General features: G+C 44.0%; 1 protein-coding gene across 1 annotated transcript; it reads right to left on the bottom strand.

Annotated features, from left to right (window-relative positions):
• Positions 1-1,860: 1,860 nt before the first annotated feature.
• PPP1CC (protein phosphatase 1 catalytic subunit gamma) lies at positions 1,861-16,979 on the bottom strand. Its single transcript, XM_064726683.1, has 7 exons — positions 16,714-16,979; positions 7,674-7,805; positions 6,454-6,684; positions 5,239-5,343; positions 4,076-4,299; positions 3,541-3,675; positions 1,861-3,105 (listed from the first exon to the last, which is right to left on the bottom strand). The coding sequence occupies exons 1-7, from the start codon at positions 16,766-16,768 to the stop codon at positions 3,016-3,018; spliced, it is 972 nt and encodes a 323-aa protein (XP_064582753.1). The 5' UTR covers positions 16,769-16,979; the 3' UTR covers positions 1,861-3,015.
• Between the last annotated feature and the right edge of the window lie 213 nt (positions 16,980-17,192).

Consider the following 17,192-nt stretch of genomic DNA (forward strand, 5'->3'; position numbering starts at 1 on the left):
CCCTGAGAGCTCATCAGATCCAGCCCCTTTTGGGTGAGGACTGTGGGGTTTAGGGAGAAAACCCCCACCATGAGGGATGTGTGCATAAAATCCCTGTGCTCCCCTGTGGCCTAAGCTCTGCTGGACCAGGTCCTGATGCTCCAAGGAAAATTGATGTGTTGTTGTTGAAGTCAGCCTGCCTTGGAGCTGAACACAACAGCCCTGACACATCCAAAGCAAACCAGGAACAGGCAAAAATGACCTGTGTGGAAAACCAGCCTTTCCACAGCTGGGTGGCAAGGACAGACTTCACCTTGGAGAAACCAGAGAAACACCCCAGTGCCTCGAGGGCACCCAACATCAGATCTCACCACGCTGTCCAGGGCACACGACAGGGATTGAAGAGAATTTGGATTTACCACAATTTCCTGCTACCTGCTGTGGAGACCTCTGGCACAGCCCAGTGCCCCTCCCCACCCAATCCATTCTTTGCACCATCCACAGAGCTCTGGGCCAGCAGGAATTGGTGTTGGGCTGTGGGAACACAGGCCTTGGGAGGCTCACAGCTGCTCCAGCCATTCCTTGTGTCAGCTAGATATTCCTACAAGTATCATTATGGGAAAAATCACAATCAGCATCTACTCCTCTCTTCCTCCAGTGATCAAAACAACTCAACCCCAATTAATGGATATCAAAATGTGCCCAAGCTGTTGGTTACAACTCACAGCAGGAGCAGCCCCTTCCCTTCCCTTCCCCCCAGGGATGCTGAGGAATGACCCAACCCCAGGGAATGCAGCCAGGCAGAGAACACAGCCCAGAATAGGCACCTGTGTCACCGAAACTGTTTGGGGAGAGAAGAAAACAAGCCATGGAGGACAAAGGTGTGGCAGGGCCAGCGAGGAGAGGTGACAGTGACCCTGCCACAGCAGGCACATCCCAACCTGTTCCACGTGTGCTGTCACCCACAACAGCAGTAACAGATATGCAGGGTGTTGGACGAGGAGGGAGAAAAATTATAGAGCTATAAAGGAAACCACAGATGTGATTCAAAGGGTGAAAGTAAGTTTGTGAGAAAGCCTTACCAGGTAATCTGTGACATCTGATCTAGCAAGCTCAGCAGAAGTAGTTAAGAGGTTTTTGATTAATTAGCTGTAGAGGGAAGGGAAAAATGTCTTCAGAGTAGGCAAATGGCTCTTTGATTCAGAGAACTACATTGAAAAAATAAAGTCAATGGTTGCAAACTGCCCAGAAAAAGCATTTGTGGCAAACAAGTCCCACTCACTGCGGAGGTGGAGGGGAATTCAGGGGGACACCAGGGCAGAGCTGGGCATTCCAGTGACAAACTTGTTCCTCAGCAGATGCAGCAGCGCTGCAGCTGCCCCAGAGCAGGCACAGGGTAGGAACCAGGCGCCTCCTCTGAGTGCTGAACATCCCACAGCATTTTCCACATGGCAGTGAAGGAGCCCTGGCTGGTCCTGTGGAGGCCCAGAGCTGGCACACACCTCACCCATCCCCACAGAGCCTCCTGCACAACAGCCAGTACTGATAAAATGGACTCAGGTTCCCCCCATTCCACCAGAAATTTAGTTCTCTAATTAAACACCAGAAGAAATGGGTCTGGTCTCCGCTCCAACCCTCTCAGAGCAGCACTTGCACTCAAGGCCAAGCCCTCAGTGCACAGAACAATGATCAGGAGCCGAGCTGAGCTTGTCCTCCCACGCCCAGCCCCGAGCAGGGCTGTGGCAAACACCAGCCCAGGACCAGCGGCCCCACCCTCGGCTGGGAGGGGCCTCTGCCTGAGGCTCCAGATTCAGAATTAAACCCAACACTGCTGTTCAAAATCACCTTTTGCAGCTCAGACAAATCCAAACCAAGAATCCGTGGGTTTCCAGAACAATTTATTTCTCTACGTCAGGCCCTTGGAGAGCAGCAGTGTATATGTTGTGATAAACCGACACTGAGAAGATTTAACAATTTCTTCATTTAATAAGTGATTTTCACTACATGATATTGTACACTGTCATCTGTTCAAAAAAGATCAACAGTTTTTAAAAAACAAGATTCTGTGAGAGATTTATATAAACCGGTGATCAAGATCAACACCTCTGGTTGGCTTATCAAGCGAGTTTCTCGGTTTCTTTGTAGAACAAAGTCTTTATGCTGAAATGCACAAACCCCTTCCAGCAGATCCAGAGCCATTTCCATCATCCCAGAGCCATTTGTGTCACTGCCCCGGGACTGCTGCCTCAGCCCTGGGATCTGCTCGACTGAACACACGGAAACTGTACAAAAACGTGTTCACTCTGAGCATGGACAAGCCTTTCTGGTTGCTATTTCCAGCCAGCACTTCCTTTTCTCTGCGAGGAAGGCGTGGATGGGAAGCCCGGCCAACTCGGCAGGGGGGTTGTGTACAAACGGGTTTCTAAGCGAACTTTGGCTTCAGGAAGGAGACACAAACACTTAAAAGAATGGCTTTGTCATTGGAAGTGTACGGAGAGGGACGTGTGTCTGAATTAAATATACATCCTACCAGTGGTGCTGGCAAGGTTGAAGGTTATTCCTAATGTCGACAGCAATAAAACTAACGTGTACATGACAAGACATTAAAAGAAAAGCAATCCCTTTAAAACAAAATTGAACATAAAAAAAAAGTTCACAGTGGTTTGTATAAACAGTATGTAATCGCTGACAGGAACAATCTCTACTCTCACAGCACACGAGTGCCCTCTTCAGACCCTAAAGAACAAGATTTACACTATTCATGGTACGGCCCCGCCAGCCCCGCGTTACCTGGCTGGGGAGATGCTGTGGAGTGTGCAGCTGGAACAACGACACAGGGGGACTCTCAAACTCTTTTCCTGGGAGGGAGCAAAGTCTTTCATTCGCTGTTACAACCAGCAAATGCCATTCATCAAATGGAAAGGAAAACCACAAACACATTATCTATTTTGAGCAAGCTGAACAGCACACATGATAAGTTTAAAAATGGAGGTTATAGACTATGATACAAGTCCCAACAAGGCAGTGCCAAAGTGACTATTTCTTGGCTTGTTTTGTGATCATACCCCTGGGAGGTGTTACAGGTCTGCTGGAATTGGGCTTCTTCTTCTCTGCAGGTTTCAAGATCTGAAAAGACAGAGGGGGCATTTAGCAAAAAGTTTTAGCCATCTTCCAGTCCAACAGTAATTCACTGGTAGAGGCACTACATGGCTCTGGACAAGCCTCAGTGTGCCAGGAAATCAAAGTGTTTCCTGCTCTGAGCTAGGCCAGGCCTTGGCATCAGCTGCTCCAGAGCCCACAGCAGTGGCAGCAGCTGACAGCCAACTGCTTTGCCTCAGTGATTGAATTCCAGGATAAAACAGTTCCCCTACTCACACCAGCACAGGGTTATCACCTTTTGGAAGATGCGAGTGCAAACACTGCCCTGCCTACATGTGACAGCTGTAAAGATCTGCTTGAAACAAGTCTTACTCTTATTTAATAGTAAAATGTTGATTCAAAATAGCACAAATTTAATGTGTGACCTCACTAAAGAGAAGGGAAGATCTCCAGATACCGTACCTGGAAGGAGCACATTAATGTTTCATCCACGCTCATCATGGCACCCGCGTTATCAAATTCTCCACAGTAATTTGGGGCAGAAAACAGAGTTACCAACTGTCTTTTTGCAAAAAACTCATATCCATCTTCAACCACCTTTAGAGACAAAAAGCAGAGGTGTTATTCCAGGCAGCTTCCTCCTGACAAGGTGCAAAGCAACTTTTCCAGAGGCAGCAGCTAAAAACCTGGCTATGTTTAATGAGCATGAGTTTCAAACTTTACATTAAAACAGGAGCATCACAAGAACCAGCTCAGCAACAGAATCCATTAACATTGAAAAAACCTTTGTTCAAGAGAATCAGAGTTTATATGAAAATGTTAATGATAAGGGCTGTTAAACACTGGGACACATTCAGAGAACCTCACATGTATTTACAACTTGGCTGGACAAAACCCTCAGCACCCTGGGCTGACACAGGCCTGGCCTGGGCCAGGTGACCACCTCAGGTCCCCAAACCTAAATTATTCTATGCTTTAATGTACAAAATGAAAATACCTGATGAGCTCTACATATGAGATCCAAATCATGTTTATGGAGAAACTTAGCAACCACTTCAGCACCAAAAGTGAAGGACACTCCTCTGTCATTTTCACCCCAGCCCAAGACATCCTTGTCAGGGTCAGACCACAGGAGGTCACACAGGAGGCCCTGGTCCGGTACATCCGTGGGGCGCATGATTCGTCTGATCTGCTCCATTGACTGCAGGTCTGGTGACAAACCTGTTCACAGGGAAGACACAGGCAGGCCCCAGCTTAGTCCAGCTTTGCTCTGCAGCACTGACATTCATCCAGGACAAAAATAACTTGGATTCAAAGTGATTCACCACTGCCATTTTACGTAGCTCAGTGGCGACATTCACTGACGTTTTTTAAATCCAGCATTTTGGTACAGAAGTCACTTTGTAGGAGATTTACTGGAAGCAAGATAAAGCAAGGCCATTTCCACATTTTACAGGATTACAGTAATCTCACTAATATTTTGCAAGTGTCTGATAGAAGAGCTGTTAAATAAAAGAGGCATGAACACCAGGAATCACAGGGAATGCTCACTGTGATGATCAGTGAAATGAAATAAAATATCAAACCAATCTCATATAATTTTTCACTGATGTGAGTCCCTGGGCAACTGTAATGAGTTGCAAGTGATAAAACATTTAAGGTGCAATTTGTATTTTATGACCAGAAAAAGCTGCATCATGTGGCATAAATCAACTTCTACAAATTAAACCCAAATTAAAGCCCATACAGGGCTGGGAGCAACCTGACCAATGACAGAAGTCCCTGCTCATGGTGGGGGAATTCTACTGACTGATCCCCAAGGGTGCCTTCCAACCCAACCCAAACCACTCTGGTTCTGTGAAACAGATGTTTTTGGGACAGACATCAAACTCCTGGTCATCTACATCTAAAAACCTCTACAAGGACTCTACTCCAAAGGAGAGGCTGTTAAAGGTGCCTTTGGTGGAAAAGGAAGAGCAGATCGTGTCTGAACCGGCTCCATGATTCACAAAACTGACACTCACTGAGCCCAACCCTTCCTCATACATGAGCCAAGGCAGAGAAAATCCCTGAGTTTTGAAGCTTTAGCAATGTAAACATGAAACTGCCATGACTGAGATTTCCAGTTCCTCAAACATCACCTAAGGAACTGCTACTCACCCCCGTGACAGCAGAATATTTTCTCATCCACAATAGCTGCAATTGGTAAACAGTTAAAACAGTCTGTGAAGGTTTTCCACAGCTTAATATTGTATCTTCTCTTACCTAGAAGAGATTGGGGAGAAAATCCCAGTCAATGTGCTTTTCTAACACAAACACAACCAACCCAACTTAGATGCCTGAACTTTACTGAGACTTGCAAAAAGTCAGCATTAGAGCCCATACATAATTGATATTTTCTGACTTATTTAATTGTTTAAATGGCAAAGGTCTCTCAGTGTGGCACAGCTTCAAGGACACCAAAGTCTGATAAAACAGTTGGCAATCAAGCTCTCCAGTCCCAGCTCCACTTTGGCAAATTATCCCTTGGAGGATTTGATCTGTTGCAGAAAATTCTGCCATTTGCCATTTCTTTCAGGGGAAGACAGCAATTCTTGAAAAGCAAATTTTCTTTAAAATTCTGCTTTACCACATAAACTCACTTTCGGCAAATAAACAGGATTGAAAAATGAAACAGGACTGAAAAACAAAACTGCCACAGTTTAATGAATTTCAAAGGGACTCTCCCAGATATGAACCCTGAACATATTTGTGATATATGACTAAGCCTGTGATTAATCTCTGAGGAGACAACTCTGAAATACCACACATCTTTGTTTCCTCACAGGAGGAGAACAAGCCATGGAGCGCACATCTTGTCATCATCTGCAAGCCAAGTGTGTCCCACCACACAAGTTCCAACATGCTTCAGTGCACAATTAATTTAATATCAGCTCTACATTATCTGGATTAAATCACATCCTTTGAAACAGGAACATTGGCTCCTACTTCACAGCAAAATTACTTGTTGTGTTTGGGTAAGGTCTGCATACATCACACAATCTGTACATATCATCATCAGATGAATGAAACAGAAGTGAACCTCTGTAATGCACATCAAATTAAATTCTCTCATCTCTCATTAGACGTCTCTATGAGTTTTACCAGTGAGAATTGTCAGTTAACACAGCAGCCAACAAATAAAATCACCCACTTGGCTGCTGCTTTGTAGTGTGAGGCTCAGACTCCAGGAGGGCCAGGGAAGGACAGACTCCCCTCTCTAAAACAGGCCAAGGACCCCTCTGAAGGGCACAGAGCACATTTCAAGTTAGGAAGGAGCCACCTGCCACTGCCACCCTGCTGTCCCCACTGGAGGCACACATGCCTGGTACTTACATTCATCATAAAACCCATAAATTCTATTGATGCTGGCACATTCGTGGTTCCCTCGGAGGAGGAAAAAATTCTCTGGGTATTTAATTTTGTAGGCCAATAGAAGACAAATTGTTTCTAAAGATTGTTTTCCTCTGTCAACATAATCACCAAGGAACAGGTAGTTGCTCTCTGGTGGAAAGCCCCCATACTCAAAGAGTCGGAGCAAGTCATAGTACTGTCCATGGATGTCACCTGCAAGGACATTCAGACATGACACTTAAGTGACTCTTCACTACATTCTTTGATTGAGAGAAAGAACAAATCAAAGATGCTTCACAAAGAAAAAAGCTTGCAGTTAGATACCACCCATAACACACTTAAAATGGCAGTTAACGTAGATAAAATTATCACATTTTGACATCTATGCAATGGTAGCTACACAAAAATATTTGTGTGTATAAAACAAAATCAAGATTCCAAGAAACCAAGTGTGTTTTCTGGAAACACCCAGTAATTCAAATTCTGCATCAAAAATGAAATTGGTATTTCTGCCTTTGCTTTAAATCATGGGCTTGTTTCTGACAAGCAGAACACTAAATAATGGTTTTAGATTACCAATATTATAAATATGGAATGAGCTCTTTCAAATAGAAGTCCTCTGTTTTAGAGTTGGATAAAAACCTATTTGCTATAAGCTTTCAAAATTGCATTTATTGAGGCTTTTTTGTTGACATTCTTCATTCTTTTAGCATAAGCAGACACGTACATGTGTGCAAAATGAGCACTGCTGTATACAATATGGTGAGACCAAACTAGAAAGGAATTCCAAGAACAGTACAAAAATCTAAGTTTACAACAGGATTTCAAAATATGTCAGACCACTGCTCAGCTTTGCATGGCAGCACATTAAATATTGGGGTTCCTCATTGTTTCCCCTTGTTCAGTCACAATTGGGCCAAACATCATTGATTTGATAACTTCTTTCAACAACTTAATGTGAATGTCTCCCCCAACCTGGTGAAACTGGACCAGTTGCTTTTTGGGTTTATTTTGGTCCCAAATACAATTCCCACACATTACCCCCTCTCCACTCCTCTGCCCTACATATCCAGCAGGGTTTTACTTTGCCTTTTGCTACAATTATTTATTAGTTTCACTGTTAGTAAGTGAAAGTAGCATCTGGCACTTGTTCTCTGCTTATACACCTCCCCCAAGATCAAACCCAAACTCACAGTACTCACCACAGATTTTCAGTGGAGCTTCAAGTTCTAGTAGAATAGGCTGACTCAGGAAGATTTCTCTGGATTTCAAGCACAATCCTCTAATTTCATTCTCTTGCAGTTGGACGTTTTTGCCTGGTTTTGATCCTCGCACTGTTGAGAGTCAGAAGTCAGTTATCAAAACCAGCAATGTCCCTGGTGTTATTTTAAGAGCCTGACTAAATGCCAGAGCTCACTGAATGAGGAGGTACCAGGGCAGGATTGGTGTGCTGGGGTGAAATGGCAGTGCCAGGAAAGGGGAGTGTGTTCTGTTCCAGTCATATGTTACTTTCATTGAACAGAATCCATGGCTCAACACTTCCCCCGTTAAAAATGTCACATTTTAAATAGCATCAGTTTAGTTCCATTTAGTTATAAACCCCATCCTGGACAATGTGACTATTTCCATGTTATTTTTTAGTGAAGCAGTTATGTGTTTGTTCTCTGGAAGCTGTCTGAAGTTGAGCAAAGGGTGTCTGCCACTCAGTCACCAACAAATGTGCAAGGTCCCCTAAATCAGCAAATCACCTCAGCCAACCTAAATAAGACCACAGCATCAGTAAATCCTGCACTGCCCTGTTCTACACTGCAGCTGGAAAACAGGGAAGAAAAATACACACATGAGTGGAAGGTAAGGAGTGTCAGTAAGGAAATAGCTTTGGATGATGATGACAAAGCAGCTGCCATCATCACTGCCTGTGAGCAGGGTAAAGGACAAGCCAGTAGGAGAGCAATCTCCCAGCCCCAAAGCATTTCCCCCTCCCAACTGCCATCCTTCCATCACTGCTGCCATCTCCCCCACTGCAACAATTCATGGCAGTTTGTTCCTTTCACATCCATTAAAGCTTTCCTTCCTGCTCTGGACAAGGACGTCAGCCTGACCTGAACAAGTTCCACACTCCTGCTTCTGTTGCCCAGAAATACAAAGGGCATTTCTACAGCAGCAGCACTGTAACTACAGCCCAGACTGCACAAAACAGCATTTATCAGGGTTAAGACTGGATTTTAAAAAATTATGAGTATGCCATTATTGGTGAAGCCTATATTTTTATTTGTTATCAAAACCAGTGATAACATATAATAGTGATAAGGCTGAAGAAAAAAAAAAAGGAGTAAGAGCAGCAGTCATCTATGATGTAACCCATTGGTTCAGCCACAGCAAAGCCAAACCAGAGTCTCAGACAGCTGGAAACGCTCTGCCAACACCTCCAGAAACAAAATCCCCCCACTGCTAAGGCTGCCAGGTTAGGTGATTACTGTGAGCAACTATGGCACTGAGACTGAAGAATCGATGCCCTTATCCAAAAAGGTTTGGTCTTTAACTGCAAAAAAAACCCAACAAGCCTGAATCCTTTCAAACACAAGAACCTATGCAGTATTATCTTCCTGAAACCCTGAATAACTTAGTAGCTAGCTACCACTTCAATCTCATTCCTTTGCTACTGTTTCACCTCCGAGTGAGAAATCCGAAGGCTCCAGATGACTCAAATCTCTGCCATGGCTGCGCTGCACGGAGCCAAGTGAGAGCTGCAGTGGGGAAGGCTGGGGGTGCTCCAGGCAACTTTTAGGAACAGCAAGAACAAAAAACAGTTGTGTTCCAATTTCTCACTAGCACAGAAGCTCCTGATCAAGCACAGAAAACACTGCTCAGCGAGTGTGCACCTTATCTAACCATGAATAAAATACTGGCTGCGAACAGCCATGAAATCCGTGACACTGGACAGAAACCTTAGAGAGAGAAGTCAGGACTTTTGAAGCAGCTGGATTTTTTAAGGTAACGTTGATCTTCCAAAAACTCTTATATAATTCTAAATAGGTCCGTTAAAGGATGAAATTATGCAGCCAGAGTGCACCTTTTCTAACCATGAATAAAATAATGCAATCCGTGACACTGGATGTGAGCTCTGCCAGCACTCAGTGCTGCTGCCACTGCCATCCCTCCCTGAGTGCCAGACCCTGCCAGGGTGGCACTGCCTGCCCTGCAGAACCACTGGCAGTGCCCAAACCCCAGCAGCTTTCCCCAAACAAGCTCCAAAATGAAACTCCAGCTCAGATTACAGTGTATGCTCATTGCTGTAGGTCCAAAGCCAGGCCTTTACCAGGGCTCTCTTTGAGGCTGTCCCTGCTCCTCTGATCCTCACTGCCCACGTGCCATCACTCACCACTGACAGCACATGCCAACACTGGAATTACCACTGCACTTCATGGCTTTTATTAAAATCTCCCAAGTAATGAAGCATGTAAATGGAAGTTAAATCTTTGTCACAGCAGTTTATCACAAATGAGGCTTTTCAGCCATGCAGTAATTTTTTCATCCATACAGTAATTTTCCTAAGACTCCTGAGCAACAAGCAAGTCACTCAAAATGCCAAATATCCAGAAGCAATAAACAACAGAAATTTTTAGAATGAAGTGATAAACTGACTGAATTGTAAATATAAAACTGATGGTCTCTTAATCGTAGATTTTACAATTCCCCCCCCCTTTTTTTTGAGATAATACAAAATACTTGTATGTTGTTTTCTGTGAAGATAAAAATTTAATTTGCCATGATTTGGTCTTCTTAGAAATTGCTAAAACCAAATCCAGTACTTCACATCCATAAATTAAAAAGTACAAAATATTATAAAGACTATGCACTGCACTGAGTCACTAAAGCTCATGAATAAAGCATGTGCACTCATTTTTGCTCAGGATTTAATGAAGATCTGAGCACTGGTTCAGACACAGGTTTTCTAGGTTTTTCCAATACATTTTTATTGAACTGGTATAATCCTGACACAGTTTCAGTCACCTGCCTGTAGAAAACCTGGACAAAGTGAAATGATGCTTTGCTGCACTTCCCAAACTCCCTAGGACAGATGCCATGGATGAAAGAACAAGAAAATTCGGTTCAGCTCTGCCTGCCAGTGACATTTTCACTGCTTTGTCCAACCTGCACAGAGGAGACAAGTGTGTTAAATTTCTTAATGACATTAACCTGTATGTCCTGAAAAGCTGGGAAAACAAAAGTGGGTTTGGCTTCAGGAGAATCAAAAATGCAGAAGTGCATCTTGGTTTGAGGAATCCGTATTTTTAGTGCAAGGATTTTCTCAGACACAATGAAAGAGCTGGCACAGAAATGCAGGATATTCAGTCTTAATGACTTTTTAAAAGGTTTCTCTGGGTCTTCAAGTCACTTAGTCCTTCTAAGAAAGTCAAAAATAGAACACTATGAAAAATATGTTGTGTTTACAGTTTGTTTCTCTGCTTTGGACCAAAACAAGGCAGCTTGTGGAGATCAGACACTGTAATGCTAATTGACAGCTTGGCCATGAAGTCAAAAGAGCAGCTCAATAGTACTGTACAGGCATATTTGCCCTTTCAATGCATAAAAAATAACCTCTCAGAAATGACATCCTGGAACTGACAGGGAACAAGCTAAAGATTAATCATTTGGGGGGAAAATTCAGCCCATTTCAAGTGGTATTAAATTTGTGCCTGAACACACTGCTGCAGCATTTCCAGACAGCAAAATATTCCCACCCTCTTTAGGCAGGGGTGCTCCTGTTCTTAAAAATGATTTCTCCAGAGCCTGAATTTCAGTGTCCAGTCTGGGCAGTCCTCTAACAAATCAAATCTTTCTTACTGTACAAATATGAGAAATTGTGAAGAAATGAGCTCTCCACTAGATTGGAATGACTACAGAAGGAAATCCTTCCCTGCATCCTGGATGATCTTTGCAAAGGCACTGCTCTGAACACAGGGCCCACTATTAAAATCATCCCTGACTTCCAAGACAGGGAGAAACTGATGGAAACAAGAAGATACCAAGTCTGAAATGAGTGTACTATAAACAGAGCAGTGTGACAGGTGCCCAGCAGAGGGGGAAAGGAAGGAAGAGGAAGGAAAGCAAGAACTTGAGGCACTCAGTCATTCTGGAGCAAGCAAACAGCAAGCACAAAGTGTAGCTGCAGCTGCCAGGAGTCAGAACACTGCCTGACACTGAGAATTTATTCTGCATTTCCCTGGGAGGGATAAATGGGTCAGGAGCTGGGGGATCCAGAATGCACAACAGCCTGAGACCATATGCATGCAGAGTACAACAGACTCCCACAGCCCAAGCCACCCCAGCATTTCCCAATCCCTGCTTTGGTGCCACACAGTCCTTTACGTCAGTCAAGGTTAATATGAAAGGGACAGATACTTAGAGAAGCAGTCAAAAATAGCAGGAAGTTCAAAAATGCCAGAAATTGCAGTGCTCCAAACATCTCATTTCCATTCAGTATTACATTACAAGAAGCAGCTGAGATACTGTCAACTGAAGTGTGAGAATCAAGTTCTCCTACAGAAAATGTTTTAAGAAAAATAATCTATCTGCAGGTCAGTTCATTTTTCTGCCTTATTAAACAAGTCTCTCAGTTTCACCATATTTTACATTAGGATGTCTGCAATCATAGTGACATTTCCAAAAATACTGCAGGTTGGTTTTAATCTAGTTTTTAGCAGTTCCCAATGACAGTTTCACAGTCAGTTTTGCACCACAGGCACAAAGGGAATAAATAACTTGAAAGTGGTTGATGTAAAAAAGGTTTTACTTCACTGCAGGCACTACCAGCTTTGATCAGATCTCTTCAAATTCCAAACTGAAATGGAAAAGCATCTCCTCGGTGCACAAGGCTCTGAAAAGTTCTCATCTGCTTTCTAGTATGCCAAAAGTTCACAGCAGTGTTATCAAATGAAGATTGTGCATGAGTACAAGTTTTTCATCTTGTAACATTTCCACACTGCAGACAGGTGAGGAGCAACAGGCACTCACACTGCTCACACACACAGGGAACAAATTCCTCCACTTCTGACTGGGAATGGGCACAGAATTCCACACACTTATCTGAATCCATGGCATTGGTAAGAATCTAATGCTGGTCTTTGGAATGAAGAGTTTCTGTTTTCTACTCTTAGAAACTGCTGCACCACAGCAGGAAAGAATTAACATCAAGGGAAAATTATATGGTTTGAGGCCAGAAAGTGTTGCTTGTCCATGAGAAACTTCATCACAGCATCCCAACTCACCCATGAGTAAATGTGACATTTCAGATTAACATCTCTGAGAATCACTCTTACCCCAGTATATGAAGCTAAAGGTCAAATAACCCTGCAGACCCAATTAATGCTGTACTTAGCAGAAAGGTGGAAAAAAAAATTATAGGACTGTATTTGTGAGAAAAAACCTTCTCTGTGGTGAGCAAAATCTTATCTGTGCTCTTTAGCTCAACTATTTTTAATAAGTAGATGATAATCTTTCCCCATTTAAAGTAAATTAAGAGAGAATATCTCCTTGACATCTCTACAACAGGCTTTACTGGGAATAGAAATCTGTGGGTGTATAAACAGAAATGTTTAAGGATTCAGGAGTCTTTTTGCAGATTTTAGTGCACTAGCCAGGATTTCAGTTTTCAGAATGGCTACCACCACTGTAGCCTCGTGTGGCTCCATCCAAAGTAGCCTCCATTCATGATTCAATCCTCCCTTAAGTGCCTGCAGAGGAGAGATCTGCACAAACACATTTCAGCTTGGGTCACTTAGCTATGCTGAAATTGTTGTTTTAGCCTTTATTTATTGCTACCATGGTAAGACTCATGCACTTCAATGCTGTTTTCTAAGGAGGTGACTGAGCTCCAAACAGATCCCACTGATCTGCAGGAGCTGCCAGCACAGGAGATGAAGGAAATGGAGAAGGGGCTCGGGTTCTAGGCAGCCCATCTGACATCCACAGAAAGGAAGCCACGCTCACACCCAGGGAGCCTCGGGATTTGTCACTCATTCTTTACTGAGGCAAGCAGGAATTCTGCCATTTCCTGCAGCCTTTCCCACCCCATACAGGTGCCATTGATTTTTTAGCTTACAAGGAGTTTTTCAGCACCTTCTTGTCTGCTGGCATTTTTGACTCAGCACACACAGCTGCAGTTGCTCCTTCAGTACCCCCAGCTAGAAGGGGCAAAATTTGCTCTTATGTTTGACCCCTTTTATTCCTCAGCAAGGTGAATTAGTTCCATAATGTTTGAGCCTTTATCCAATATCAAGGATACTTAAAAACATTTCAGTTCTCAGTGCAGGGTACTGTTACTTACTACACTTTGCAAGTCTCATTCTTGTGGATATTACAGTTACCAAAAGTCACAAAGTCAGACAAGCTGCACTCAGGAAATTGCTCCTAGCAGGACACAACCCCCATCAGTAAAAAAGGGAGAAAATACAAATTCAATTACAGCAAAAAAAGTATTTTCAATGTTTTCCCTGAATGGCTTTCCAAGGTTGAGAACAATGCAAAAATGGTTTTTTTGTGTCATTTCAATGCCAAATGGTTCTGTACTAGAAACAATTGGAGCAAGGAAGACTCTTCAAATATTTACCTTAGAATGAGAAGCTGAAGTATGTATTCCCAGGCCTGTTAAAGAACAAGCTAATAATTTCACCTAAATAGCCTAATGTGGGTGGGAGAACATCACTATTTGGGGGAAAAGCAGGAATAATGGCAGCTGAGCAGAGGAGTCAGGATAGAAAGCAACTAAAATCCCTCACAAATACATTATTAATACCCTGTATTAAGGACAAAAGCAAGAATAATTTATTATTCACCCTTCACTTTACCTCAACCATTAGATTCAATTCACTGCTTCTTCCAACAGGGCAATGCATGATAAAACAAACACCTGACTGTACCTGCTCACTGATTTCCCATATTTCATCAGGAATCTCCTTAGCACTGGGGTTTGGTACCTTTAGAAAGGGCTAAGCCCCTGCTCATACTCTTTAAATTCTAGCAGCAAAATCACCTCAAGTTAACTGCTATAAAAACGTGTAAGTATTTAAAGTTTAAAGAGAGCTATAATGAAATACCAAATTGCTCTAAAATTACAGCTTGCACAAGGATTTGGGCAATTCAGTTTGTGAGCTGATTATTAAAGCAGATTTTGCAGTGTTTTCATGGCTGAGTATGGTTTTCATCTGTGTGCAGCCTTGTCTGAAGGGGTATGGACACAGGGCACACACACTTTGTGTAACAAACATTATGCACTTGTTCTACCACAACTGCACTGAAAAACAATAATTTGTTTGGCCTAAATCTAAAATGCAGTGTGTGCTGAAATGCAGCAATGTTTTAGGAAAATAAAGTATAAAAATGACTCTCACAAAGGTCAGTCATTACTCTCTGTCTGGCAAAGACATTTAGAGCAGACATTTAATAATCAACAAATAAAGCACCAGCATAGGTTACTAACACCAGTAATTGTTTTAAATATTGAAAGACAATCATTGCCTCAAGGAATCCAAAATCCCAGCTGCAGTATTAATAAAGGGAAAAAAATTAATTTCAGTTCTGGCAGCTGATGCAACCTCAGGTAAGGGCTGTAATTGCATGAAGCACCTCTTAAAAGATGTCAGTAAACCTTCTGAAGCCTGATTTATGAACTCTTATCTGCTGCAACCATCTCATGCTGATATAAACTGAGCAAGAGCAGAACACATTGACACAGTACATCTTACTACTTTTTGAAACTTTAAACAGAGAAATCACTTGCATTTCTAACTGGGAAAGGTCTAATCCACGCTTTTAAAAATTAAACTTTACACTTGGAAAATATTGTGTTAGTTACACTAAGGGAAATCAGTAAGAACTGTAACTAATGAGTGCAACTCAAGGGAGCATGTATTAATATGTCACCAAACATATGACATACGAGACCTGACATTTACAAGTCGTATTACTGGATTTTCAGGAAAATCCTGGTCTAACTTTATGAAGGGAAGTCTTTAAATAATTGAAACCAGGGCGGTTTAAATTGGTAACAGGCAAAACCCAAACCGGATCAGAGGAAAAACCCCATTTACTTTTACTTATTCAATAATCCCATAATTCATCTACAGGATTTTTTAACTCCGATTTTCTAGAGGAGAATTTCTGTTCCTCTGCCTGACCTTTTGCTATCCGAGCATTACACAAGCAAAATCCTGTAAGAAGGAAAGTGTGTAAGAAAAGACATTTCTTCATCATTTTTCTCTGCAACTGACTTTGTGCCAAATGGAAAAAAGTTAAATCCCTGACCACGCTTTTCAAGAGTAAGTCCAGATGAGACGCCTGCCCTGACACACGTGAAGTGAGGCTGGATCAGGACAGCTTCCCTCTCTGAATAATTATGCTTTTCCTTGATGCCTGGAAGAGAATTTGTCACTGGCAACTTCTCAGTCTTTTGCCCTAAAATCAGTCGATCCCAGTCCAGTGCTGATCCCTGCAAGCCAAGGGATGATGCTGGAGACAACCCCTGCAACTTCCAGGTTTTCCTTTGATTTACAAAGTCCCAGGCAACTCTTTTCATCCCAAAGCACCAACAATAGCAGACAATAAGCCCCTTTTCAGACTGTCTGAAACACCAAACCCCAACCCGCTATTCACACCTAAAAACCCACCATATGTTACGAATTAAGAGCCAAAATCCTGTGGCAGCTTTAATGCAAGCAGCTAATCAAAGCTAAAGCCAGCATACACTGAAAGCCACGGCAGTCTCCTCCCGACTTGCTGAAAAGCTGCCTCAACACTCTTTAAACACGCTGCATCTTATTTCCAGAGCCCCGCGAATACCCAGCCATGCACTGATCCCATGTGTATGCATGATAGGCAAAGAGAACACCCCAGGCTTTTTAAAAGCCCTTCCCACAAAATACTCCGAAATTGAGCATCCCTTCATTCGAACACAGGACTAGATTAAGCATCCCCTCAGAACTGCAGGGGAGGAGAAGGGGGCAGCCGGCTGCTCCCAGCATGGCACCGGGGGATCAAAAGGCAGAAACCCCACACGGGCTGAGGGGAAAGTTGGGGCTGCGGGGCCGAGCCAGGCGGGGAGGCGGCGGCGGCGACCCCGGGCAGACAAAGCGCCTCTCGCCCCTCCATTTTAGTGCCCCCTCAGCCCCCGCCGGGCGGGCGGGACGCGGCGCATCGGCCCCGCCGCCTCCCCCACACAACCGCGCCGTCCCCGACCCTCACCCTCCAGCAGCCGTTGGATGATGCTGTCGATGTTGAGCTTGTCTATATCCGCCATCGCCTCTCAGCGGCCGGGCGGAGCCCTCCCCGCCGCTCCGCTCGCGGCTTGGCCGGCCCGACTCCGCTCCTCGTTCTGTCTCGTTTTTGCCCTTTCCTGCTCTGCGCCTTCCCTCGCTCTCTCTGCCCCCCCCGCCCCCTCAGCACAGAGCCAGCACTGAACAAAATGGCCGCCGTCCCCTCAGCGGGCTCGCCTGGCGCACGGATACTACGAGCGCGAGGCGGCCCGTCGGAAACCCTTTATAGGCCGGGCGGGAAGCGCGGGAGGGGTGATGCGGCTCCGCTTGCGGGATCCTGCCGCTCCCGGGACGGGAAGTAGCGCGGCGGTGCCGCCTCCCGGTGTCGCGACAGTCGCAGAGCGGCGGAACCAGTGGTGGCGGCCACAGAATCCCAGAATCCATTAGGTTGGAAAAGACCTCTGAGAT

The sequence above is a fragment of the Zonotrichia leucophrys genome, chromosome 15 (genome assembly GCF_028769735.1).
Source record: "Zonotrichia leucophrys gambelii isolate GWCS_2022_RI chromosome 15, RI_Zleu_2.0, whole genome shotgun sequence".
Taxonomy (NCBI): Eukaryota; Metazoa; Chordata; class Aves; order Passeriformes; family Passerellidae; genus Zonotrichia; species Zonotrichia leucophrys.

Excerpts from the sequence above, each read along its gene's own strand:
- PPP1CC (XM_064726683.1), bottom strand. The coding sequence starts at position 16,768 with ATGGCGGATATAGACAAGCTCAACATCGACAGCATCATCCAACGGCTG. Across the intron at positions 5,344-6,453 it reads TTATGGGTTTTATGATGAAT|GTAAGAGAAGATACAATATT; the intron begins GTAAGTACCAGG and ends AATCTCTTCTAG. Across the intron at positions 4,300-5,238 it reads AATATTCTGCTGTCACGGGG|GTTTGTCACCAGACCTGCAG; the intron begins GTGAGTAGCAGT and ends CCCTGTGAACAG.